Genomic DNA, 26387 nt, shown 5'->3' with positions numbered 1-26387 from the left:
AATGCAAGCATCTGGCACATGACAGGTGCTCAATCAGCTCTTGTTAAGTGAATGAATGAATCATTTCTTTAGTGAGTTAATGATTCTTAGGGCTATATCCCCCCACGACCCCCCACCCCCTGGGCTGGTTGAAATTACCTGTCCGTGCGTGGGATGTGGCTGCAAGATGGCATGCATTTGCCAGGGATGGGAGACAGAAGGGGAGACCACCACCAGACGGGCCAGGGGAAGGGAAAAGGTGAGTGAAATGAATGAGGAGCCAGGTCTAGCCACTGAGCACGTGCCCCGCCCAACCCCTGCCCGTGTGCCCACACTGTCTCCCAAAGCCGGCAATCACTCACCTCCGGGCAAAGGGGAAATTGAGGGCAGAGGCAGCCGAGAAATTCCGAGGACTATCCAAGGGGCTGCTGCCTGCTGAGGAGGAGGCGGGGAAACTGAGTCAGCGGGGCAAAGGCAGGACACAGCACCCGCTGGCTGCTCCCACACTCACCCGTTGGGACCGACAATGGCGACAGGGGCCGGGAGAGGGTCGGGGAGGGCGTTCCTACCACCAAGCTCTTGCGGTTCCCGCTGCGGCAGCTGTGGGGGGAAAAGGGGACAGGGTAGGTGGCTGCCCAGGACCCCGCGCTAAGCCACCTGCCCAGCCTAAATCACACGCACAGCCCGTTCTGGAGAAGGATGGGATGTTGGACATGGCCACTCCCACTCTGCCCCCAGCTGGGTTCCCCCATGGCTCTTAGCCAGGTCTTCAAGGCGCAGGAGGGAGTCACCCCTCGACTAACATTCCTTATTATTGACACTACTGCTGGCCAGGCATGGTGGCTCACGCCAGTAACCCCAGTGCTTTGGGATGCCAAGGTGGGAGGATCCTCTGAAGCCAGGAGTTCAAGACCAGCCTGGGCAACATAGCAAGACCCCGTCTCTATACAAAATTTAAAAATTAGCTGGGTGTGGTGGTGCACGCCTGTAGTCCCAGCTACTCAGGAGGCTGAGGCAAGAGGATGACTTGAGCCTCAGAAGGTCAAGGCTGCAGTGAGCCATGATCGTGCCACAGCACTCCAGCCTAGGTGACAGAACAAGGCCCTCTCTCTTAAAAAAAACAAAAACAAGGCTGGGCACAGTGGCTCATCCCTGTAATCCCAGCACTTTGGGAGGCGGAGGCATGCGGATCACCTGAGGTCAGGTGTTTGAGACCATCCTGGTAAACATGGTGAAACCCATCTCTACTAAAAACACAAAAATTAGGCCGGGCATGGTGACTCACGCCTGTAATCCCAGTACTTTGGGAGGCCAAGGTGGGTAGATCACCTGAGATTAGGAGTTCGAGACCAGCCTGACCAACACAGAGGAACCCTTTCTCTACTAAAAATACAAAATTAGCTGGGCGTGGTGATGCATGCCTGTAATCCCAGCTACTTGGGAGGCTGAGGCAGAAGAATCGCTTGAACCCAGGAGGTGGAGGTTGTGGTGAGCCGAGATCATGCCATTACACTCCAGCCTGGGCAACAAGAGCGAAACTCCGTCTCAAAAAACAAAACGAAACAAAAAACCCAAAAATTAGCCAGGTGTGGTAGTGCACGCTTATAATCCCAGCTACTCAGGAGGCTGAGGCAGAGAATCGCTTGAACCCAGGAGGCAGAGGTTGCGGTGGGCTGAGATAGCGCCACTGCATTCCAGCCTGGGCGACACGAGTGAAACTTCGTCTCAAAAACAATAACAAAAACAAACACAAACTATTGGCAGTGTTGTTATTAACAGCAATGGCATGAAGTGCTTCTAGCCTGATGGTGGACACTACATATGGCCAGGAGCCCCTGGCCCAGCTTTTCAGGGTTCTGTGTCACAGTCCCACCCCCACACCTTTCCCTGTACCATGGCTACTGCCAGCAGCACCAGCAAATCAGGTGGACCAAACACACCCTGGAGCCCAGATATGGGCTGAGACACCCCATTCTATACACCCCTCCTGAAGCCCCTGCTCCCATCTCTTGACAACCCTCCTTCTTCTCAAGATGCCCCTAAAATGCCAATGCAACCCAACTAGAAACCCTAAATGCAACCTCTTTCACAGTCCTGCCTGTTCTGCTGAACTTCTGCCCACATGTTTTCCTCTTTCCATCCCAGTTCCCTTCTGGCCACCAGATCCCTGGCCCAGGTCTCTCACACCCTGCCTGGCCTCCTCTCCCACCTGGGCCCTGGCCTCAGCCCACACCTTGACAGAAGGAAGTTGGGAGCGACACCGTCCCCCGCCCCACCAGAGTAGTTGCCCAGCAACAGCTCTGCTCCACAAGAGCATCAGCCCACACACCCCAAGCCGCCAACGCAGCTCAGCGGCGGGAGAACCTCGCCGGGAGGGAGAGATGAAGTCTCGGGGCCTCCGAGGTGCAGAAATGGGGTCCCAGGCAGAATGCGTGGAGCAGTTCAATCCATGGGAGAACAAGCGTACAATCATCAAAGGACACAGGTGACAAGGTGGGCAGGGAGAAGAGGCCCAGCCTGTCTACGTCTCCACGTGTGGCTGCCCCTTGAGCCTCAGTTTCCTCATCTCTACCTTGAAGGATGAAACCTACCACATCCAGTGCTCAGCTTTGGGCTGGACTCGGGTACATACACTGTTGTCTTTGCCTAGACAATGCTCACAGGGCCTGGCTCACGCCGGGAGGGCAGGCAATGCCTCCTGAGTGAATTACATCCCCAACATGTGCCAATCCCAACAAGCCCGAGTTGGGAATGACCAGCTGAGCCCATTTCCCAGACTGGGCAACTGAAGCCACAGATGTCAACAGTCACAGTGATTGTCTCCCAGCCTGAGCTGCAGAAGCAAAAGTGAAACCCACAGGTTTCTGCAAAACTTCCTGCCAACCCCTCAATGCACGCTCACCTGGCTGTCTCCACATCCTCTCCCAGCCCCTCACCTGGTTCCTCGCCCCCACACTGCACCACCAGCACCCTCCCTCCCTGATCCTGCTGTATCACTTGCTGCTTCCAAAAGCATTTGGGAAAAACACTTGGTTGCCCTCCCTCCTGTTCTTGGGCGAGGTCTTCTTGAAAACACGGCCAAATGTGCGGCCTCAAAGGAGAACTAAGCATCATCTGTTCACTTCTCAAGCATCTATGCAGGGCCGACTGTTTGTTCAACTCTTCCTGGAGGGGATCCAGGACCTCGAGAAGTTGCCATTTGAGAACCATCCTCTCTTGGTACCCAGGACACAACAGAGAGAATGTGGCAGAAAGCAGGGGCCTGAAGCCAGCCTCCTGCACCTCATCCCTCTGGCACCCATATTCCCCCTCGAATGCTCCCCACGATCTTGGAGGGAAGTTTAAGCCCTGGACTCAGCATTCAAGGTCTTTCGGTAGCTGGTCCCACCGCCCAGACTTTGCCCCAGTCCAGCACCAATGAGAAACCCAAGCACAGAGAGGTTAAGGAGCTACTTGAGGTCACACAGCCTGGTAGTGGCTGAGTCGAAATTTGAACCCAGGTCTGGTAGAATCCACAGCCCTCACTTATCCTCTCTGCTTTTCAAAAGGGGAAACTGAGACTCCAAGAGTGGTGAGGCTTTGGCGGGGGTTAACCCCAACTATCTGGACTCCTGACACCCCACCCAAATGCCAGCCTCGTGCAGTAAATATTTGCTTCTGAGCCAACATTTCTGCTGAATGGGCCCCCAGGGGCAGATCAGCCTCAGTTTTTCCAAGAAGTTCCTCCCTGGTTCTGCCCAGCCCTGGACACCCGGGTTCAAATCCTAGCTCAGTCTCAACTCACTCCTGTCTGTCACCACCCCAGCTGCGACGCTGGCGGACAGACACCCCAGTCCAGGGAACGAGGGGCGAAAGGAGGGTGCCAGGGACCCCAGGGGACACCTCAATCCACAGGCGTCCTCCCCCCTTCCCACTGCTGCCACAGACAGACGCTCGCCGTGGTCCGCGCCACGCGGCCAGGACACACTTCTGGCAACTCCTGTTTGCTCGGCTAGCCGCCGAGCCTTCGCCGGCGCCGTGCCCCCTACCTCTTGGAGCGCTGCAGCAGCGCGCCTTTTGCCAGGCGGCTGCGATGGCCGGGAGCCGCCACCGCCGTCCAGTAGCTGGGGTCGGACATGCTGCTTCCCTTTGTGCCGCCGCCGCCGCCCGAGGCCGGGAAGGCGCGGGGGCGCAGCCGGCGGCGGCGGGGCGCGAACCTCGGCGGCGGGATCGGCCCCAAGAGCCCCGCGGAGCCGGACAGGGAGGAGGGCGCACGGGGCTGCGGGGATAGGGGGGCGGCGAGAAGGAAGCGCGCGCCCCCGAGCGCGGCCGGGAACTCCGCCCAGGCGAGTGCGGGGGCGGGGCCGTTGGGGGCGGGGCCTGCAGGGAGGCGGAGCGAGCGACGCGGAAGCGAGGCCGGCAGACCCGCGGGCCGGCGAGTGGGCGGGGCGCTGCCATGGCCGCGGGCGGAGAGGCGGAGCGTTGCTAGGGCCGCGGGCGGCTGAGACCGGGCGTTGCTACGACCGCGGGCGGCGGGGGCGGGGCGTTGGCAGCACCTTAACCTCGAGCCAGGGGCAGGCATTTTGGCTCCTTTCTGCTAAAATGTAAATCTAATCGCTCCCTCCCTCTTTTTCCTCTCTCCCGGAGCACTGACCCCTTCTCAGTGCAGTACCCAAGACCCACCCCAGCGTCCTGGCCCGGCTCATGGTACCACGCCCACCCTGGCCCCACTGCTTGGAATCTAGCCTGGCAAAACTGCGTCCTCTCCTCTGAAAAACCCGCTTTCCTGTCCTTCCGGCTCTGTCTTCCCCAGGTTGAGGGTTCCTTAGGGTCCCAGCAGCTCCCAGCACCGGACTGGCATAGAGGGTGTGTTTGGCAAATTGAGTCGGGGCGTCTGACATGCTCTGCCTGTGTGTGGCGGGAAAGGCCATCAGCCCTGCCTCAGTTAGGAACCAGCCACCTGATTGAACTCCAGCCTCAGTCTCCTCAACTGTGAAACTGGAGGAAAACTGGACTGACATGAGGATTACACAAATCAGATGTAAGGGGGCGCTTCCAAGGGCACCTGGTGTATGTTTCATATCTATATATAATTTATCTCTATAAACGATAGCATCAGGCTAACTTCCAGGCCTCTGTTTCCCCATGCATAACATCCCCCATACTGAAAACAGAATAAAATCTGAGACACAGAGCCTGAACAGGGCCGAGGGTACAATATGTGTTCACTATGGAAGCCCCTATGGAAGCAGAAGTGTCTCCCACCGTAGGGACTGAATTAATGCTTCCTCCTGTCATGACAGCCCAGGCAAGTCAGGGGCAGTGTCATCATGAGGGATGCCCCTTCCTGGGCCCCAGGACACTTTGGGACCCAGCCCAGGCCCAATGCTGGGGCCCAGGCTTCATATCTAAAGAGACAATTTTTTTTTGAGACAGAGTTTCGCTCTCGTTTCCCAGGCTGGAGTGCAATGGCGCAATCTCAGTTTACTGCAGCCTCCGCCTCCCGGGTTCAAGTGAGTCTTCTGCCTCAGCCTCCAAGTAGCTGGGATTACAGGCGTGAGCCACCACACCCAACCTCCATCCGGCTTTTCCCAGCCTTGGTTTAAAACCAGCCGGGCGTAGTGGCGGGCGCCTGTAGTCCCAGCTACTCCAGAGGCTGAGGCAGGAGAATGGCGTGAACCTGGGAGGCGGAGCTTGCAGTGAGCCGAGATCGCGCCCCACTGCACTCCAGCCTGGGCGACAGAGCAAGATTCCATCACAAAAAAAAAAAAAAAGAAAGAAAAAAATCAGCCTGGGCGAGGCCAAGTGTGGTGGAGTGCAGTGGCACCATCTCGGCTCACTGCAACCCCCGCCTCCTGGGTTCAAACGATTCTCCTGTCTCAGCCTCCCGAGTAGCTGGGATTACAGGTGTTGCACCACCACACCCAACTAATTTTTTGTATTTTTTAGTAGAGACGGAGTTTCACCATGTTGGCCAGGCCCATCTCAAACTCCTGACCTCAGGTGATCCACCCGCCTCGGCCTCCCAAAGTGCCGGGATTACAGGCGTGAGCCACCGTGCCCAGCCAACAGGAAACAATTCAATGAGCAAGATAATTTCGACTGGGCGTGGTGGCTCACGCCTGTAATCCCAGCACTTTGGGAGGCTGAAGCGGGTGGATCACCTGAGGTCAGGAGTTTGAGACCAGCCTGGCCAACATGGTGAAACCCAGCCTCTACTAAAAAAATACAAAATTAGCTGGGCGTGGTGGCACGTCCCTATAATCCCAACTACTAGGGAGGCTGAGGCAGGAGAATCGTTTGAACCCAGGAGGCGGAGGTTGCAGTGAGCCGAGATAGCACCATTGCACTCCATCCTGGGCAACAAAAGCGAAACTCTGTCTCAAAAAAATAAATAAATAAAAAATAAAAATAAAAAATAAATAAAAATAGAAAAGAAATAGCTGGGCATGGTGGTGCATGCCTGTATTCCCAGCTGCTCAGGAGGCTGAGGCAGCAGAATCACTTGTACCCGGGAGGTGGAGGTTGCAGTGGGCCGAGATCGCACCAATGCACCCCAGCCTGGGTGACAGAGTGAGACTCCATCTCAAAAAAAAAAAAAAAAAAAAAAAAGATAATTTCAAATACCAAGGCTGAGAAGGGAAGAGAAAGGAGAGAATATGCAAGGGGCAATTTTAGCCAGGAGGCTTCTCAGAGGAGATAATGCTGCAGCCAGCCAGAAATGGAGGAGGAAGGAGCTGGCTATGTAGAAAGCGTGTCCCAGGCAAAGGGCACAGCTCTCTGAGGCAGCACTGAGGGCAAAATGCCAGCGGGGCTGACCACATAAGCCTTGTGGGCTGCAGGGAGGAGTGCAATTTTATTGTAGGAGCAATGGGGAGCCATGAAGGGTGCTTGAGCAGAGAAGGGGTATGATCTGGACTACGTTTGTAAACCCCCTTGTGTCTGCTATGGGGAGCAGACTGTTGGAGGACAGGAATGAAGGTAGTAGGAGGCCAGTAAGGGTCTGGGACGGTGTCTGGGAGGGGAATATTGAAGCTATGGAGAAAAGTGGGTGGATTTGGGACTTGTTTTGAGACCAGGGGAGATGGTGGTTTTGGGACCACCAGAGATGGTGATGAGTATGGGAGTGCTCACCTACGACCCCCAGGTATGCAGCCCAAGCCTCATGCGGGGTACAGATTCTCTTGAGTCTGGGGACCCAAGTGGGGATGGGGCCACAGTCTCCACTTGCTGTCACTACGTGCTGAGCCACCCCATATGCACGGGGACACACCTTTGCACACACTCAGTAAAGGCGCTGCCCCCTCGTCCCCAGCCACAGCTACACCCAGTAACACCTACACACCCCCTATTACCTACACCCACTGCCCTGACATCTGTAGCAGGGAGAGAACCTTCTCCCATGCTCATTTGTCCTCAGTTTCCCCCTCTGCAAAACAGGGCTGCAGCTGACAATCCAGAGGGCCTGCTGCCACGGTGAAGGCCTTCCATGAAACACTGGCTGAGCCACTGATCTCTGGTGTCAGCCCACTGCTCCCCAGATCATGCCCTTCCCCTGCTCACGAACCCTCCATGGCTCCCTATTGCTCTTACGGCAAAACAAAACTGCATTCCTGGGTGAATCCCTCTCCCAGGGGTCACATCCTAGCCCTGTCCCTGGCAAACTCTGTGACATTGGTATTTGACTCTCCCTGCCTGTGCTGTGGCTGTAAATGCCAAAGTCTCAGGTAGATATACAGATACCCCGTTTCAACGGCCCCTTTTTAGTGGGACTGCCCCAGCACTTCCCACCTGCCCATATATCTGTGCCCCTCCCAGCACCACACTCTATGGCTCCTAGTGCCCTAGGTAGAAAATCCACATTCTTCCTGCCGTTGGGATTTGAGGCTCCAGCAGGAATGTGTCTCTGACGATGCTGTTGCTGCCTGGAACAGCCACTTTGTCTATGAGTGCCCAACTCATGGCCTTCTTCAACAACACCCCCAACCCCCAATGCCATCACCACCACAAGGACAGCCCTCCCAGATACTGCCCATTCATCTAAGCCACATGCATTAACTGAGCACCTGCTGTATACACCCTGGGCCTGCCCTGAGGCTATGATATGACCAGGACGGACAAGGTCTGGTCCCGGAGAGGCTGTCAAACCTCTGGGTGAGAAAAATAACTGGATAATCACACAAGACAATGTGGAAATTAAATCTCTGGGGTTGGCTGGGTGCCGTGGCTCATGCCTGTAATCCCAACATTTTGGGAGGCTGAGTTGGGCAGATCACTTGAACTCAGGAGTTCGTGACCAGCCTGGCCAACATGGTGAAACCCTGTCTCTACTAAAAATACAAAATTGGCCGGGCGTGGTGGCGCATGTTTGTAATCCCAGCTATTCGGGAGGCTGAGGCAGGAGAATCGCTTGAACCCAGGAGGCAAAGTTTGCAGTGAACCGAGACATTGCACTACTGCAACCTGGGTGACAGAGCAAGACTGTCTCAAAAAAAAAAAAAAAGAAAATCCCTGGGGTCTGGATGTGGAAATGGACAGGTATAATGCATGTTATACCCCATGTTTGTGGGGCCTGGAAGGAGGGGGTGGTTGGGGAAGGCTTCCTATCTGAGGCTGAGGACTTGATGAGGATGTGATAGAAGAAGAAAGGAGGGAACGGAGCTCTGGGCAATGGGGACGGCAAGTGCAAAGGCCCTGAGGCTGGACCAGCCTGCATTCTGGAGGATCAGCCGTGTGGCTGGAGCCAAGTGAGCGACGGGGAGATGGAGAGAATGGGAGCAGGGAAGTTGCAAGGCCAGGCACAATGGCTCATGCCTGTAATTCCAGCACTGTGGGAGGCCAAGGTGGGTGGATCACCTGAGGTCAGGAGTTCCAGACCAGCCTGGTCAACATGGTGAAACCCTGTCTCTACTAAAAATATAAAGATTAGGCTAGGTGCGGTGGCTCACACTTGTAATTCCAGCACTGTGGGAGGCCATGGCAGGTGGATCACCTGAAGTCAGGAGTTTGAGACCAGCCTGGCCAACATGGTGAAACCCCATCTCTACTAAAAATACAAAAAATTAGCTGGGAGTGGTGGCAGACGCCTGTAATCCCAGCTACTCACGAGGCTGAGGCAGGAAAATCATTTGATTCCAGGAGGCGGAGGTTGCAGTGAGCCAAGATCGTGCCACTTCACTGCAGCCTGTGCAACAAGAGGAAAACTCCATCTCAAACAAACAAACAAAAAACACCCAAATGTTAGCTGGGTGTAGTGGTGCATGCCTGTAATCCCAGCTACTCAGGAGGCTGAGGCAGGAGACTCGCATGAACCCAGGAGGCGGAGGTGGCAGTGAGCTGAGATCACACCACTGCACCCCAGCCTGGGCAACAAATCAAGACTGTCTCAAAAAAAAAAAAAAAAAAAAAAAGGAGGCAGGGGAGTTGCAGAGGCTGGACCCTGTTGGGACAATTATGAGCTTATTCCTACGATGCTTGGAAAATGGCAGGCAGGCAGGCACCCATTTCCCTGCCAGGGACCCATTCCCCTGCCAGGCCCAAGGCAATGTGGCTCTGCTGCCCCCTGGTGGTGAGTGAGGCAGCCTTATGGTCTTTCTCAGTCCCAGATACTTCCTCCCTCCCCTCCCAGTTAAAACTGGTCAAATCTGCTCAGCGGCCTCCAACACAAGAGTGCCTCCCTTCATCATGTCCTCACCTGGGGTGGAAGCCAAGGATTTAGACAGAGTCAGATCTGGCCCAAAACCTTCCTAGGATGCTCCTGATAACACATTCTGAGGTCCTATGCCCCTGTTTTCTTCACTAAATGGGGATGATGGCAGTCTCTGATTCCCATTGGATGCCTCGACTTGGTCCCGGATGTTGTCCTAGCCACCTCCTTCTCTCTGGCCACCTCCATTCCTGGCCCCAGCAGAACTTTCTCCCCCCAAGGCAGATACAGAGGCTTAAAAAAAATCTCAGGCGGGGCACAGTGGCTCACGCCTATAATCCTAGCACTTTGGGAAGCCAAGGTGGGTGGATCACCTGAGGTCAGGAGTTCCAGACCAGCCTGGTCAACATGGTGAAACCCTGTCTCTACTAAAAGTATAAAGATTAGGCCGGGTGCGGTGGCTCACACTTGTAATTCCAGCACTGTGGGAGGCCATGGCAGGTGGATCACCTGAAGTCAGGAGTTTGAGACCAGCCTGGCCAACATGGTGAAACCCCATCTCTACTAAAAATACAAAAAATTAGCCGGGAGTGGTGGCAGACGCCTGTAATCCCAGCTACTCACGAGGCTGAGGCAGGAAAATCATTTGATTCCAGGAGGCGGAGGTTGCAGTGAGCCAAGATCGTGCCACTTCACTGCAACCTGTGCAACAAGAGGAAAACTCCATCTCAAACAAACAAACAAAAAAACACCCAAATGTTAGCTGGGTGTAGTGGTGCATGCCTGTAATCCCAGCTACTCAGGAGGCTGAGGCAGGAGACTCGCATGAACCCAGGAGGTGGAGGTGGCAGTGAGCAGAGATCACACCACTGCACCCCAGCCTGGGCAACAAATCAAGACTGTCTCAAAAAAAAAAAAAAAAGGAGGCAGGGGAGTTGCAGAGGCTGGACCCTGTTGGGACAATTATGAGCTTATTCCTAGGATGCTTGGAACACGGCAGGCAGGCACCTATTTCCCTGCCAGGGACCCATTCCCCTGCCAGGCCCAAGGCAATGAGGCTCTGCTGCCCCCTGGTGGTGAGTGAGGCAGCCTTATGGTCTTTCTCAGTCCCAGATACTTCCTCCCTCCCCTCCCAGTTAAAACTGGTCAAATCTGCTCAGCGGCCTCCAACACAAGAGTGCCTCCCTTCATCATGTCCTCACCTGGGGTGGAAGCCAAGGATTTAGACAGAGTCAGATCTGGCCCAAAACCTTCCTAGGATGCTCCTGATAACACATTCTGAGGTCCTATGCCCCTGTTTTCTTCACTAAATGGGGGTGATGGCAGTCTCTGATTCCCATTGGATGCCTCGACTTGGTCCCGGATGTTGTCCTAGCCACCTCCTTCTCTCTGGCCACCTCCATTCCTGGCCCCAGCAGAACTTTCTCCCCTCAAGGCAGATACAGAGGCTTAAAAAAAATCTCAGGCGGGGCACAGTGGCTCACGCCTATAATCCTAGCACTTTGGGAAGCTAAGGTGGGTGGATCGCCTGAGGTCAGGAGTTCAAGACCAGCCTGGCCAACATAACGAAACCCCACCTCTACTAAAAATACAAACATTAGGCTAGGCTTGGTGGTTCATGCCTGTAATCCCACCACTTTGAGAGGCCAAGGTGGGAGAATCACTTGAGGTCAGGAGTTCGAGACCAGCCTAGCCAACACGGTGAAACCCCATCTTTACTGAAAATACAAAAATTAGCCGGGAGTGTTGGCATGTGCCTGTAATCTCAGCTACGTGGGAGGCTGAGGCAGGAGAATCACATGAACCTAGGAGGCAGAGGTTGCAGTGAGCAGAGATGGCACCACTGGACTCTAGCCTGGGCAACAGAGCAAGATCCTTTCTCAAACAAACAAACAAAAAATTAGCTGGGCGTGGTGGCACGCCTGTAGTCTCAGCTACTCGGAGCCTGAAGCAGGAGAATCACTTGAACCTGGGAGGCAGAGGTTGCAGTGAGCCGAGATCATGCCACTGCAGTCCAACCTGGGCGACAAAGTGAGACTCTGTCTCAAAAAACAAAAACAAAAAACCCACCACCTCAGTCCTGCCACAGGACCTTTGCACATGCAGTACCCACTGCCTGGTGCCAATCTTCCTTTAGCTGTGCCCAGGCCTTGGCTCAAACATCACCTCCCCAAGAGGTCCCTGTCTGAATACATCTTGTTTATCCATTCATTTTATCACTGAATTCCCCAAGCTGACTGAGAAGCCATTGATGAAGGGACTATGTTTTCTTTATAGCAATGCCTTTAGCACCTGGATCTCAGTAGGTGTCTCATAAGTGCTTGGCACCTGAATGAAGGTACCTCCCTGTTGTCCAGCACCCAAATGTGGGCTCTATATTGTTCTCTCTTCTCTCCATTAAAGGTCTGTGGATGGCCCAGTTTGTGGCTTATGCCTGTAATCCCAGCACTTGGGGAGGCTGAGGCAGGCAGATCACTTGAGGTCAGGGGTTTGCGAGCAGCCTGGCCAACATGGTGAAACCCCATCTCTACTAAAATACAAAAATTAGCTGGATGTGGTGGCAGGTGCCTATAGTCCTTGCTACTTGGGAGGCTACAAGAGGAGAATTGCTTGAACCCAGGAGGTGGAGGTTGCAGTAAGCTGAGATTGCACCACTGCACTCCAGCCTAGGGGACAGAACAAGACTCTGCCTCAAAAAACAAAACAAAAAAAAGTCTGTGGAAAGATTTAAGCAGCTCATTCATACTAAAGTGTAAATGGTTGATGGGCCACATAACTCTAATAGACATCATTGACCTCACATCTGTCCCTCCCTAAACTTTTGCCCAAACCATGAGAGGAGCTCACAAAACTCCTTCCTGTCCTGAAACCTGGCCAGTCACAGAGTCAACCAACTGGCCAGTAGGACCCTCAACAGACCTGGTAGCAAAGCTGTCCCTGATGCTTGGCCCTCAGGGGATGGACTGAATCAGGAAAACTGGCATCTCCTCTCTGAGCCTCAGTTTTCTTAACTGGGAAGTAGGGATCAGGAAGGGGTTAGGGAGCGCTCAGTCACCCTGGTTCTTTTCTCCTGGCACCACTTTGGTTAAGCTCAATTCACAGGGCTCTCGTTGGTGGCCTCTCAGGCTTGGGTGTGCGTGTGTGTTTAGAGGGAGGAGCTTTCTCCCTGAGGTCACCACCCAGGAGTCCAGGCCGATTCAGCAGGGAGTGCCCTGAGCAGCTTGGGAATCCGGCACCTGTCTCGGGGAAGTCCTTGGGCAACAGCTTAAGTTCTTCCCTTTCCTTAGCCACCTGTCAGATGCTGGCCTGGCTGAAAATGGAATTTTCCCATTAAGCCCCTAGAACGGATCGCAGTGCCATTATGTGGAGGGGTAAACTGAGGCCCAGAGAGGTGATGTCACCAACCTACAGTATCTTGAGGAGAGTGATGAGTCTGGCGGGTTTCCAAGGCTCCGGGGTGCCAGGGCGATGTCTGCGCCCCGCCCACACGCGCTGTCACTTACCTCCAGGGGTGCAGGCCCAAGGAGGGGCTACAGGGGCTGCAGGGGCTGCTGGGACCCAGCAGGGACGGGCTCTGGCTGCTCGGAGACAGACTGCAAAGAAAGAGGCCGGGGACGGTGAACCTGGAGGCCGCCCCTTCGTGTGGCCGAATCCGGATCTCCGGATGGCGGCTGCGGTTCCCTCAGGGAGTAGGGGCCCAAGACCGGGGATTCTGGGTTCAGCTCAGGACGTGAGGGCGGGGCCAGACCGATGGCCCGGGAGGGCTCCCCGGAGGCGGCGGTGCGTTTCTGGGCGACACGAACAGAGACGTGGGGGGAGGGTAGTTGTCATCCTGTCCTCCCTGCACCACCCCACACCCCCGCCCTGCCCAACACTCACTCGAGGGTCAGCGCCGGGATGTGCAGCTTGTCCCTGCGGGACTTCATGCCGAGGCAGAGGCCGCCTCTGTGCGGCCGGGTACCGACGCCCCCTTGGTGGTCCCCGGAAGCCCTGATCGTGGCGCGATCGGACCGACGGACGGACACACGGACGCAGGGACAGACGCCTGGCTGGTGCGGCGGACTAGACGCGGGGGCTGGGCCGCTGGGGGCCCGGCTGGCTCCGCCTCGGGGCGGGGCTCGCAGCTCCGCACCTGCGCGCAGGCCCGGCCCGGCAGCGAGGGTCGCGCAGCGGGAGAGGGGAGCCGCGGGTGCCGCCCTGTCTGCCGCAGGGACGCCGAGGCCGCCGGGTCGGGAGCCCCTGAGCTGCGTCCCGGAAGGGAAGGGCGGTCACTGGCTCCGCGGTCGGCGCGATTGCTCCATGGCCTGACCCTGCCTCTCCCCGCCCCGGCCCGGCCTCAGCCTTCGCCCTGGCCCTGGGGCTCTCTGGGAGCCGGGATCTCAGCGCAGTCCGCCCCAACTCCCCAACCCCGCATCCCGGCCAGCTGCTCAGCACTGAGGTCCTAACCCGCTCGGGTCTCCGCATCCCCGCGCACACTAGAGGCTCTGACCACACCTCCAGTCCCCTGGCTTCCAGCTGTTTCCTCTGCCAGGAAGGTCGCCCCCCTCACCCATATACGATCCCAACCCCACCAGCCCCTCCTCCGCCAAGCTGTCCCTGTACCCCCACCAGCACCAGGCGCCGCCAGCTCTGTCCTCCCTCCCTCTCAGCGCAAACCCCACGGTCTGGGGGTGTCTGTGTCTCACTCTGGCCCTCTTGAGGCCCCGGTGGACCCAGTAGGGCACAGGGAAGGTGGCAGGGAATGGACATCCCTTGTGGAGTCTTTGGCTCTGTCCTGCCCCAAGGTCCAGGACTTTGCCCTCGGCAGTCCTCATTGATTCACGGTCCAACACTTTGCCCACCGCTTGGGCCAAGGCTGGAAACAGTGCCGGCTCTGGGGGCAATGTCCGAGTCCCCCAGCAACCCCCAACCACTGGAGCCTTCAAGCACCTCCCCACCAACTGTATCATCCCCACTGGAACAGGAGCAGATGGCCTGGGCTTCGGGGCCACTCTGACCCCATTCCCAGGACCTCCTCCTTTTCCTGTCCTGCCACCTCATCTCCACTCACTCCACTCAGCTACCTTTGTCTTCATGCTGTTCTTCTAATGCCAAGCATGCTGGCACCCCAGAAACTTTGCCCACGCTGTTCCTGCTGCCTAGAATGCCATTCTCCCCAGACTTCCCTGCTGCCAGCTCCTCCTCTTCTTCCAGATCTAAGCTCAAAGGTCACTTCCTCCAAGAGGCCCCAGATCTTCAGGATAAAGCCACCCCCAGCACCTCTGTCTCTTTCTCTGGTTAATCTCTCTCCTGCATACAAAACTTCAACCATTGCTCTGAGATTGAATTGTCTGTATCCCCTCTGCCTTCAGCAGGGCCCAGTGTACAGCAGGTGCTCAAAAAATGTTCATTGAGTGATTCCCACCCCCAACTCAGGCAAAAGCAGCTCCCAAAGATGGGGTGTCCACAGTCACACACTTCCAGACCACTAGCTCAAGGTAAAACCTTCCCCACCCCGGCCTTTGGTTTCTTTCATCTGTAAATGAATGAAGGCATTGAACAATAATGTTCTCTAAGCTTTGGGGATAAAAAATGGTAACCTAGACTGGGCATGGTGGCTCATGCCTGTAATCCCAGCACTTTGGGAGGTTGAGGCAGGCAGATCGCTTGAGTCCAGGAGTTTGAGACCAGCCTGGGCAACATAGTGAGACCCTGTCTCTACTAAACACACAGGTCGGGTGTGGAGGCTCGCATCTGTAGTCTCAGCTACTCTGGAGGCTGAGGTGGGAGACTCTCTTGAACCTGGAAGGCAGTGGTTGCAGTGAGCCAAGATGACACTACTGCACTCTACTACAGAGAGAGACCCAGTCTCAAAAACAAAACAAAACAAAAAAACCCAACCTGCCAGAGAGAGACCCAGTCTCAAAAACAAAACAAAATAAAAAAACCCAACCTGCAGGAACACTGATGTGACCCTGAGAGAGATGATTTTTTCTTTTCTTTTTTTTTTAGATGGAGTCTCGCTCTGTTGCCCAGGTTGAAGTCTGGTGGTGGGAGCTCGGTTCACTGCAACCTCCACTGCACTTCAAGCGAATCTCCTGCCTCAGCCTCCTGAGTACCTGGGATTACAAGCGTGCACCACCACGCCTGGTTAGTTTTTTTGTATTTTTAGTAGAGATGGGGTTTCACCATGTTGGCCAGGCTGGTCTTGAACTTCTGGCCTCAAGTGATCCGCCTGCCTCAGCCTTCCAAAGTGCTGGGATTACAGGCGGCAGCCACCGTGCCCAGCTGAGAGATAATTTTCTGCTGGTGTTCCCCAAAAGGAAGTGAGCTCCCCGTCATGGGAGGCATTCAAGCCAGTTCTAATACACTTCGGTTGAAATTCAACATCTGGACTCTGGATTCCAGACAAGTTTCTCTCCTTCCCAGCTGAGTGCCCTTAGCTGGTGATGAAACCCCTTTGCACCTCAGCTTCCTCATTTGCAAACTGGCATGGCCTCCCATGTTTGTGGCGAGAGGCCAGGTGCTTGTGAAGTACTTTGCAAACACGAGGGCAAGAATGAACATGAGGTGTGTTGCTGTAATTATTAAATACATTCACAATTCAGTGGCTGTTGCTGAAATATCCACTTCCAAGACCACCGGGGCCCACCCAGCCCGCCAGCCCCAGGTGAACTCACCCACGTCCTCGGCGTGGCAGGCTCAGCTCCTTCTGCAATGAGACAGAAATGGGGATCATTCTCAGAGAGACTAGCCCTCAGAACCCCTGGCCGTTGATGCACACCCACAATCCCCAATCCCCTGCCCCAACCAATGCATCTTTTCTGCTCTACACACTGGGCTCAGCCCTGCCTCAAGGCCTTTGCACACTATCTGTGCGCTCTCTCAGAACAGCCTTCCCTCCCTTCCGGCCCTAATTAACTGCAGCTCATACTCCATGTCTGAACTCAACATCCCTTCTTCCTGGAGGCCCTCCAGATTCACAATCTAATTCCCCACCCGGCTCCTACCATACCTGCATTAAAAAATATTTTAGGCTGGGCACGGTGGCTCACACCTGTGATCTCAGTACTTTGGGAGGCCAAAGCAGGAGGGTTGTTTGAGCCCAGAAGTTTAAGCTAGACTGGGCAACACAGCAAGACTCCATCTCTACAAAAAATTTTTTAAAAATTAGCCAGGTGCGGTGGCTCACGCCTGTAATTCTGGCACTTTGGGAGGCCAAGGCGGATGGATCACTTGAGTTCAGGAGTTTGAAACTAGCCTGGGCAACATAATGAAACCCCGTCTCTATAAAAAAAAAAAAAAAAAAAAAAATTTAGCTGGGCATGGCGGCTCAAGCCTGTACTCCTAGCTACTTGGGGGGCTGAGGTAAGAGGTTTGCTTGAGCCCTGTCTCAAAAAAAAAGGCCGGGCTGGCCAGGCGCAGTGGCTCACACCTGTAATCCCAAGCTTTGGGAGGCCGAGGTGGGCGGATCACCTGAGGTCAGGAGTTCAAGACCAGCCTGGCCAACATGTTGGCCCCATCTCTACTAAACCCCATCTCTACTAAAAATACAAAATTAGCCAGGCGTGGTGGTGGGTGCCTGTAATCCCAGCTACTTGGGAGACTGAGGCGGGAGAATTGCTTGAACCCGGGAGGCGGAGGTTGCAGTGAACCGAGATTGCACCATTGCACTCCAGCCTGGGCAACAAGAGCGAAACTCCATCTCAAAAATAAATAAATAAATAAATAAGTAAGAAGGGCCGAGTGCGGTGGCTCGTGCCTGTAATACCAGTACTTTGGGAGGCCAAGGCGGGCAGATCACGAGGTCAAGAGATCAAGATCATCCTGGCCAACATGGTGAAACCCTGTCTCTACTAAAAATACAAAAATTAGCTGGGTGTGGTGTTGTACGCCTGTAGTCCCAGCTACTCAGGAGGATCGCTTGAACCTGGGAGGCGGAGGTTGCAGTGAGCTGAGATGGTGCCATTGCACTCTAGCCTGGCAACAATGCGAGATTCCGTCTCAAAAAAGAAAAAAAGAAATTAGTTAGGTGTGGTGTCGCACGCCTGTAATCCCAGCTACTCAGGAGACTGAGGTGGGAGGATTGCTTGACCCCAGGAATTGGAGGTTGCAGTGAACTATGATAATACCATTGCACTCTAGTCTGGGTGACAGAGCAAGACCCTAAGTCTAAAAAATAATAATTATTATTTTATTTAAAATTACAAATTAGTTGTATTTATGAAGAAATATGTCAGTAGTGGCTAAAAACTAATAATCTGTTGAGAAAACAGAGATTCCTGAGTTGTCCTCTCCCTGTCCCGTCTCAGTTGTCCCTCTCCTCCTGGGTCTAGGTCTGAACGCCATTCTCTCCTCACTCGCTGCAAAGTCTACGCAGGTTTGGGCCCTGGGTACCAGCGGGGGCATGGGGAGGACGGCTGATGGGTGACTCCCTTTTGAAGACCCTTTTAGAGCTCAGCAAGCCGACCTGCACCAACTCTGGGTGCCCTCACCACATGCAGGATAGAAAGCCCTGAGCTTGTGTTCCACTGTGACCTCATAGTCCATCCTCAGACATGGCCTGCTCAAGAGGGCTTTTTGTTGTTGTTGTTTTTGTTTTTTTTAGACAGACTTTTGCTCTTGTTGCCCAGGCTGGAGTGCAATGACGCAATCTCGGCTCGCTGCAACCTCTGTCTCCCGGGTTCAAGTGATTCTCCTGCCTCAGCCTCCTGAGTAGCTGGGACTTTTTTTTTTTTTTTTTTTTTTTTTTTAGTAGAGACAGGGTTTCGCCATGTTGCCCAGGCTAGTCTCGAACTCTTGACCTCAGGTGATCCACCCACTTTGGCCTCCCAAAATGCTGGGATTACAAAATGCTGGGATTACAGGCGTAAACCACCATGCCTGGCCAAAAAAACAGTTTTTTGTTTGTTTGTTTGTTTGTTTAGATGGAGTCTCACTGTGTCACCAGGCTGGAGTGCAGTGGTGCAATATTGGTTCACTGAAACCTCTGCCTCTCGGGTTCAAGAGATTCTCCTGACTCAGCCTCCCAAGTAACTGCGGTTATAGGTGTGTGCCAGCACGCCTGGCTAATTTTTGTATATTTAGCAGAGACAAGGTTTCACTATGTTGCCCAGGCTGGTCTCGAACTCCTGACCTCAAGTGATCCATCCGCCTTAGCCTCTCAAAGGGCTGGGATTACAGCGTAAGCCATCGCACCCGGTCAATCAGGAGGGTTTTTAAATTCTCAAAATGCCATGTGGCACAAGTTTAGAATCTGGGGACACCCAGACGTGGGTCCAGTTCAATTCTCTGTTTCTTCCTGGCCATGCAAGTTATTTGTATGCCCTGTGCCTCAGTTTCCCCATCTGTAACTGGAGATGATGTGAGTAGGGTTCTGGGTTAATCATGATCAGCCATTACTATTGCTGCCGTTGTGTGCTGTTGTACTATTGTTGAGCTCAGCAAGGGACTATGGAAGCTATCATAATACCTGGTAAATGTCCTTGCATTTACTGAGCCGCCTCATACGAACCGCGGGCAGGGGCTGTTTTACTGGCAGGGAAACTTAGGTGCAGAGGAAAGCCGGCTGCCCACGTCTCTTAGTGGAGTGAGAGGCAGGAAACTGGGTCTCAGGACACCCTCCCTCCACACACATCAGGGCGGCCACGTTGGGGACACACGACTATTTTTACTTTGGTGGGCTCCAGGCTGCCCACGTCGTGAGCTGGGTGTTCGCCATAGCAACCAGTGACGACATCGGCCCCTACAGCCAATTGGAGGGGGGCGGAAGCTGCTGGGCTGCCGGATGACCCAGCTAGGAAGGCAAGGCCTCCCGGGAGAGGCGGGGAAGGGTCGCGGGGGTGTGGCGTCACCCTAGGCCTGACTTCAGCTGCTCTGCGCTCAGAAAACCAAGCTGTCACTATGGGAGGAGAATAATCTACCCCTCGGAGCTCTCCCTGACTGCTTGAGTATGTCTGAGGACAGACAACTCACGACGTTTAGTTCAAGCAGTCATGGTGACCATCACCGTGGCCATTAGGGTCTCCTTCTGCCCCTTCCAATAGTTGTGGGATTTTTTTTTTTTTTTTTTTTTTTTTTTGAGACAGCATCTCGCTGTGTCGCCCAGACCGGAATGCAGTGGTGCAATCTTGGCTCACTGCAACCTCTGCCTCCCGAGTAGCTGGGATTGTGGGCATGTACCACCACACCCAGCTAATTTTTGTATTTTTTGTAGAGATGAGGTTTCACCATGTTGCCCAGGCTGGTCTTGAACTCCTGGTCTCAAGTGATCCACCTGCCTTGGCCTCCCAAAGTGCTGGGATTACTGGCATGAGCCACTGTACCCAGACAGTTGTGGGATCTTATACCACTTCCTCCACTACCCCACGTGAAACAGGGAGGGATTTGAACCCTGGTGGGGGGACCCACTTGCACCCCATCCAGGCATTTCCTTCCAAAACTCTGACAGTCCTTCCAAAACTCTGACAGTCCTAGGTTCCCAGTCTGGCTCCCCCACTCCTGCACTGTGTGACCCGACAAGTGACTTAACCCCTCTGTGCCTCAGTTTCCTCATGTGGAAAATGGCCCAGTGACATAGGGTTCCTGGAGGAATCAATGAGTAGCAAGCTCAGGGCCTGGTGCTGCGGGGGACCTTGATGGATGGGAGTAAAGACAATGATCAAGAGGTGAATAATAACCACCAGTTGAAAGTTGCTTCCAAAAGACAAAAAGATGTGAATATTTCGTTTGTTTGTTTTTTTTCAGATGGAGTCTTGCTCTGTCACCCAGGCTGGAGTGCAATGATGCGATCTTGGCTCACTGCAACCTCTGCCTCCCGGGTTCAATCGATTCTCCTGCCTCAGCCTCCCAAGTAGCTGGGATTACAGGCGCCCACCACCACACTTGGCTAATTTTGTATTTTTAGTAGAAATGGGATTTTACCATGTTGGTCAGGCTTGTCTTGACCTCCTGACCTCAAGCGGTCCTCCCGTCTCAGCCTCCCAAAATGCTGGATTACAGGCGTGAGCCACTGTGCCTGGCCTGAAGATGTTTTTTTTAAAGTGGCAGAGAAAGGTGAGGCAAAACTGGCAGCTCCCTGCAAAGGCTCCCAGGGAAGCTGGACCACACAGAACTTCCTGGCACCACTCCCGGGCCCTTCAGTCCCCGCACCATCTGCTTCCGCCCACAGCCCACTCTGTGCCTGCTGTTCCCCTGGGAGTGGTTCCCACCCAGAGGAGTGGAGGTTGGGGAGGCCCCGACCCCCTGAAACAGCCCTTTAAAGGTAATATTTATGGTATACCCGTCTGCGCTTGCTCAGGCTGGGGGATGCTGCCTCCCCCACAAGCTTTAGCCCCACCTTGAGGAAATCCCATTTTGGAAAGACATAGCACAGCAGGAGCATCCCCATACTGGAGGGATTAAGAGAGACCCGAAGCAGCTGGGTGCCGTGGCTCATGCCTGTAATCCCAGCACTTTGGGAGGCTGAGGTGGGAGGATCACTTAAGATCAAGAGTTTGAGCCAGGTGCAGTGGCTCACGCCTGTAATCCGAGCACTTTGGGAGGCCGAGGTGGGCGGATCACGAGGTCAGAAGTTCAAGATCAGCCTGGCCAACATAGTGAAACCCCGTCTCCACTAAAAATACAAAAATTAGCCGGATGTGGTGGCAGGCGCCTGTAGTCCCAGCTATTTGGGAGGCCGAGGCAGGAGAATTGCTTGAACCCGGGAGGCGGAGGTTGCAGTGAGCCGAGACCACACCATTGCACTCTAGCCTGGGTGACAGAGTGAGACTCCGTCTTAAAAAAAAAAAAAAAAAGGTGGCCAGGAGCGGTGGCTCACGCCTGTAATCCCAGGACTTTGGGAGGCCGAGGCAGGCGGATCACCTGAGGTTGGGGGTTCGAGACCAGCCTGACCAACATGGAGAAACCCCGTCTCTACTAAAAATACAAAATTAGCAGGATGTGGTGGCGCACGCCTGTAATCCCAGCTACTTCGGAGGCTGAAGCAGGAGAATCGCTTGAACTCGGGGGCAGAAGTTGCAGTGAGCCGAGATCGTGCCATTGCACTCCAGCCTGGGCAAGAAGAGGGAAAGAGTGAAACTCCGTTTCAAAAAAAAAAAGGCCGGGCGCAGTGGCTCACGCTTGTAATCCCAGCACTTTGGGAGGCTGAGGCGGGAGGATCACGAAGTCAGGAGATCGAGACCATCCTGGCTAACACGGTGAAACCCCGTCTCTACTAAAAATACAAAAAATTACAGGCAGGCGCCTGTAGTCCCGGCTACTTGGGAGGCTGAGGCAGGAGAATGGCGTGAACCTGGGAGGCGAAGCTTGAAGTGAGCGGAGATCACGCCACTGCACTCCAGCCTGGGTGACAGAGAAAGACTCCATCTCAAAAAAAAAAAAAAAGAGTTTAAAACAGTTTGAGGCCATTCTGGCCAACATGGTGAAACACCATCTCTACTAAAAAATACAAAAATTAAATTACTCGGGTGTGGTGGGGCTCGCCTGTAATCCAGCTACTCAGGAGGCTGAGGCAGTGAGAATCGCTTGTATCCAGGTGATGGAGGCTGCAGTGAGCCAAGATGGCGCCACTGCACTCCCTCCTGGGCCACTGCACTCCAGCCTGGGTGACAGGGCAAGATCCTGTCTAAAAAAAGAGAGACTCGAAGGGAGAAGTGGGGTTGGAGGCACACAGAGAGGGGAGGTAAGGGGCTTCCTGGTGTAGGGGGTGTCAGACAAAGCCAGCAGGCACATGGAAAACACCAGTCCATGCCCAGCAAACAGCACGTGCAAAGGGAGGTGAGACTCAGCCTGCTGGGCACCAAGCCCGGTTGGAAGTTCGATGCCCCTGGAATTAAATGGGAGAGAAGTCAGCATGGACCACATGGCACCAGCCCGAGGGCTTCCAGGAGGAGGAGGAGGAAGAGGAGGAGGAGGAAGAGGAGGAGGAGGAGAAGAAGGAGAAGGAGGAGAAGGAGGAGGAGGAGGAAAATAAGTGGAAGCGCTCCATGAGAAAGCAGGATCACCTTTGAGGGCTGAACCTAGGGGAGCCACCCCAGCAGCGGCAGAGACAAAGTCCAGATACAGGCTCTAGCCGTTCTCTGCTGGGGGATGCTCTGTTTGTGGGACCTGGTGTTTTGAAATTCGGTCATGTGTAAAGCAAAGGTCCAAGCAGGAGATGATAAATGTAATAAGATAATAGTAGTAGTAGTAATAACAGCTCACGTTACCCGGTGCCTGCACACCTTATGCGTGAGGCTGAGTTTAACCCAAACTGGGAAGGTCTCCACCTCCTCCCTGGACCCGGGGCTGTCGCAAACTGGCCGCCCGCGGGCCAGGCCGGATCCTTTTTCAGACCTCTCCTGCACACAGCCAACACAGCACGCCTCACATTGTCACCACCGGAGAGGATGCCCTTGGCTATCCGTCTGGATTGGCCAGTCAGCACTCGTTTGTGAATGGACTCTTTGGCCTTTGGCCTCCAGGAAATCTGATTGGCTCGCATCAGCGATCTACCCCCTGATTGGCTGGGGTGCTCCTGGACCATTAACAAGGTTTCCAGTCAAAAGAGACCCCAAACTGGGGCTGATGAAGACAACACCTTCAGGTGCCAGATTGGTTAGAATTTCTCTGGCTTCCTGGTGGGTACTTCCCTCTTTGGGCCTCAGTTTCTTTCTCTGAAAAATGGAACGAATAATAGCACTGACCACTCGGGCTGTTAGGAGAATTGAATGCATGACAGGGCTTAGCCTGTTAATATGAACGGTTATTCCCACTTTGCTATTATTTTATTATTATTTTAATCTTCTCCCACTTGGACCTTTATTTTTATTTTTGAGATAGGGTCTCGTGATCACGGCTCACTACAGCCTCAAACTCCTGGGCTCAAGAGATCCTTCTTGGCTGGGCGCAGTGGCTCACGCCTGTAATTCCGGCACTTTGGGAGGCCGAGGTGGACGGATCACCTGAGGTCAGGAGTTTGAGACCAGCCTGGCCAACATGGCAAAACCCCGTCTCTACTAAAAATACAAAAATTAGCCGGGCGTGGTGACATATGCCTGTAATCCCAGCTACTCGGGAGGCTGAGGCAGGGAGAATTACTTGAACCCGGGAGGTGGAGGTTGCAGTGAGCCAAGATTGAGCCACTGGACTCCAGCCTGGGTAACAGAGCAAGATTCCTTCTCAAAAAAAAAAGACCCTTCTGCCTCAGCCTCCTGAGTAGCTGGGACTACAGTCATGAGCCACCACACCTGGCACATTTCGACTTTCATTCCATGCTCCTTCCTGGCTTCCTGCCCTTTTTGATTCCCCTACTCCTGTTTCTAGCCCTCCAGAGGAGTCTTCCCAGCCCCTCAATATGGGCATGTCCTCTCCTGCTCCAGCACCTTCCATAGCTCCCCATCACCCTAGGGGGAAAGTCTAACCTCTTCAAAATCAGCACTGAAGGCCCTGGAAGCATTAAGTCCTAGCCATCAGCCTCTAGTGCTAAGAAATAGGTTCAAGTTCTTGTTTCCCCATATAAACAGGTAAGAAAGGCTACATGCCTCTGGGCCTTTGCACATGCTGTGGCCTCTGCCCGGAATGTCCTCATTCAGTCGGGAAATCCGTGCTCATTCTTCCACCTTCGTGGAGGGACGCCTGTGCTGGGTTGGTTTGGAGAGGAAGCCGGAACTGCTTGGGTTCAAATCCTGTCTGACTCTGTCACCTATACTTGGTGAAACCCGGACAGTGGCTATGCTTCTCTGAACCTCAGTTTCCCCTTTTGTAACACAGAACTTACCATCAGGAAATGTTTGACCCCCCCACCATGGAACAGGCCCCACTTCTTGACGTCAGCAGCACCCCCATTCGCCTACCCGGAGGCGGTTTCTCTATTTTAAGAGGCTGCGGGCGGGTTGGCATCTAACTGGGGCTGGAGGCGGGGCTGCCCCCCCACCAACACCACGCTGCTCGCCAATCCCGCCCCGCCCCCTCCTTTCCGCCCAAGTCCCCCACTCTTGCCTCTGGCCTCAGCGCCTCCTGTTCTGCCCCACCCCCGCGCGGCCAGAGACCGGGTGTCTCTGATCTGCAGCTCAGCCCGTGCCTTCCCTGACCACTCCCGACCTGGCTTCCCATCACCTGCTGAGTTCGCAGTCCCGCAGCTACCGGTGCGGCTCTAGGTTGGAGACCCGCCGGCACCATTCCTCTCACCCCCTCAACCCGCCCAGAGCTAACCTCAGTCCCCGACCCCCACTCCACCTGCTCAGTCCTCCTTAGGTTCCAGCTTCTGTCAACCTCTCTCATTTCCCTAAATACCGCCCCCCGCTGCAATGCCTCGCCACCCTTGGCTGCCTCCTCTACCCCAGGGCTCCCAGCAATGCCTGAGTCAGGCGCCTCCTTCACTTGCTGTTGAGTCCCTTATCACAACTGATCACTCCGTGGGGTCACCGCTGCTCTGGCGTCTACCTCCCCCAACAGGTTGGGATTTCTAGGAGGGCAGCTCCAGAGGTTGCAGAACACTCTGCTGCCTCTCCAGAGCCAGGCACACAGCAGGCACTCCATAAATGTTCGTTGGGTAAGTGCTGAATGCCAGGTTCCATACCTGAAAACTTGGTGGCTTCTTAAGGGTGTGGTCTAAGTCCCAGAGGAAAATGGCCAAATCTTAATTCCCGTTTTTCATTTCTTATGATGGGGAAATTGAGGCCCAGAGAAGTCAAGGGGTGGCTGCCTAGGGTCATGTAGCCCCTGTGTGGCTTCAAACTTAGGTCTGCTGTCCCCGACTCCTGTGTCCCTACCTCCTGATGACACAGCCTCCCAAACATAAACTCGGTAAAAGGAGGACCCTATGGCTCGTTGGAAAACTGAGGCCCAGAGAAGCAAGGGTGCCCTCCCCCCAGGTCACACTGCTGGTTGGCAGCGCCTTGTGCCGTAAGAGAGCTGGTTGAGGGCGCAGGATCGAATCCCAGCTAGGCGACCTCTGGAGAGTGGCTTTCCGGGACTAGAGCCTCAGTTTCCTTATTCTGACAAATGGGCGCCTGACAGCCCCAACCTCCCTAGGTCGTCGTAGGGCTGAGCTGAGGGTGTACTGTGGTGCAGCGACGACCCAAGGAGGTATTAATACATATGAACTAATATTAATACATCGCTAGTAATAGGACTAAAACAACCATGAACATATGGTGAGCTCTCTGGCTGCTGTTGCTAGCATTATTATTAGAACAGCTGGTGGGGAGGGGCAAAGCCCTCAGCCTCTTCCTCCCACGCCATCGCTTGGAGCCTCAGTTTCCCTAGATGTCCAAGGGGGCACCTTCCCCCTTCCCACCAGGAGAAAAAGCACTTTGAGAAGCGGGTGGTCAAAAATAAGCGATCTGAGCGTTCCCCACCCTCTGCCTCAGTTTCCCTACAGCCCGTGAAGGCCCCGCCCCCTCGGCACCTTTCAGGCCGCGTGCACTTGGCCGCGCCCTCCGCCTCCCGCCCGCCCGCGCAAGGGCCTCACCTGGAGCCCGCGGCGCCGCAGGAGGCTCGACTCGTCCATGGCCCGGGAGTCCGCGCCGCCAGGCCCGCCCCCGGCCCCGCCCCGGCCTGCCAGGCCCCGCCTCCAGGTGCCATTGGCCAGGCCGGTCAGCTGACGCGGCCTGGCCCCGCCCCTCCCGGGGAGCCCGACCACAGGGCCCCGCCCCAACTGGGCGAGCTGGCCCCGCCCCTCCAGCAGAGCACAGAAGTAAATATTTTGCATGAATCCTCTCAGAAGTAACGGAGCATCATTCAGCCCCATTTTGCAGATGAAGAAACTGAGGCTAAGATAGGTTAATCAATGTGCCCAGCGCATTGGCAGAGCGCAGTGGCT

The 26387-nt window shown here is 54.7% G+C and overlaps 1 protein-coding gene across 46 annotated transcripts in view; it reads right to left on the bottom strand.

The window, feature by feature from the left end:
- Window positions 1-26113, bottom strand: part of MAST3 (microtubule associated serine/threonine kinase 3) — a 54919-nt gene extending 28806 nt beyond the window's left edge. For 6 of the 46 annotated variants that reach the window (XM_054539917.2, XM_063719350.1, XM_063719363.1 and 3 more), the window contains exons 1-4: window positions 26037-26102; window positions 16264-16295; window positions 491-579; window positions 342-414 (exon numbers count right to left, since the gene is read on the bottom strand). In XM_054539917.2, the coding sequence (XP_054395892.2) occupies window positions 342-414; window positions 491-579; window positions 16264-16295; window positions 26037-26075 (233 nt within the window). In that variant the 5' untranslated portion in view covers window positions 26076-26102. Of the gene's footprint in view, window positions 1-138; window positions 160-341; window positions 415-490; window positions 580-4007; window positions 4301-13107; window positions 13393-13483; window positions 13692-16263; window positions 16296-26036 lie in introns of those variants that run through there. The other 40 variants (XM_054539913.2, XM_054539910.2, XM_054539919.2 and 37 more) reach the window with 25 other exon arrangements.
- Between the last annotated feature and the right edge of the window lie 274 nt (window positions 26114-26387).

The sequence above is a fragment of the Pongo abelii genome, chromosome 20 (assembly GCF_028885655.2).
Source record: "Pongo abelii isolate AG06213 chromosome 20, NHGRI_mPonAbe1-v2.0_pri, whole genome shotgun sequence".
NCBI classification, from domain to species: Eukaryota; Metazoa; Chordata; class Mammalia; order Primates; family Hominidae; genus Pongo; species Pongo abelii.
This window is presented reverse-complemented; position numbering and strand designations above follow the sequence as displayed.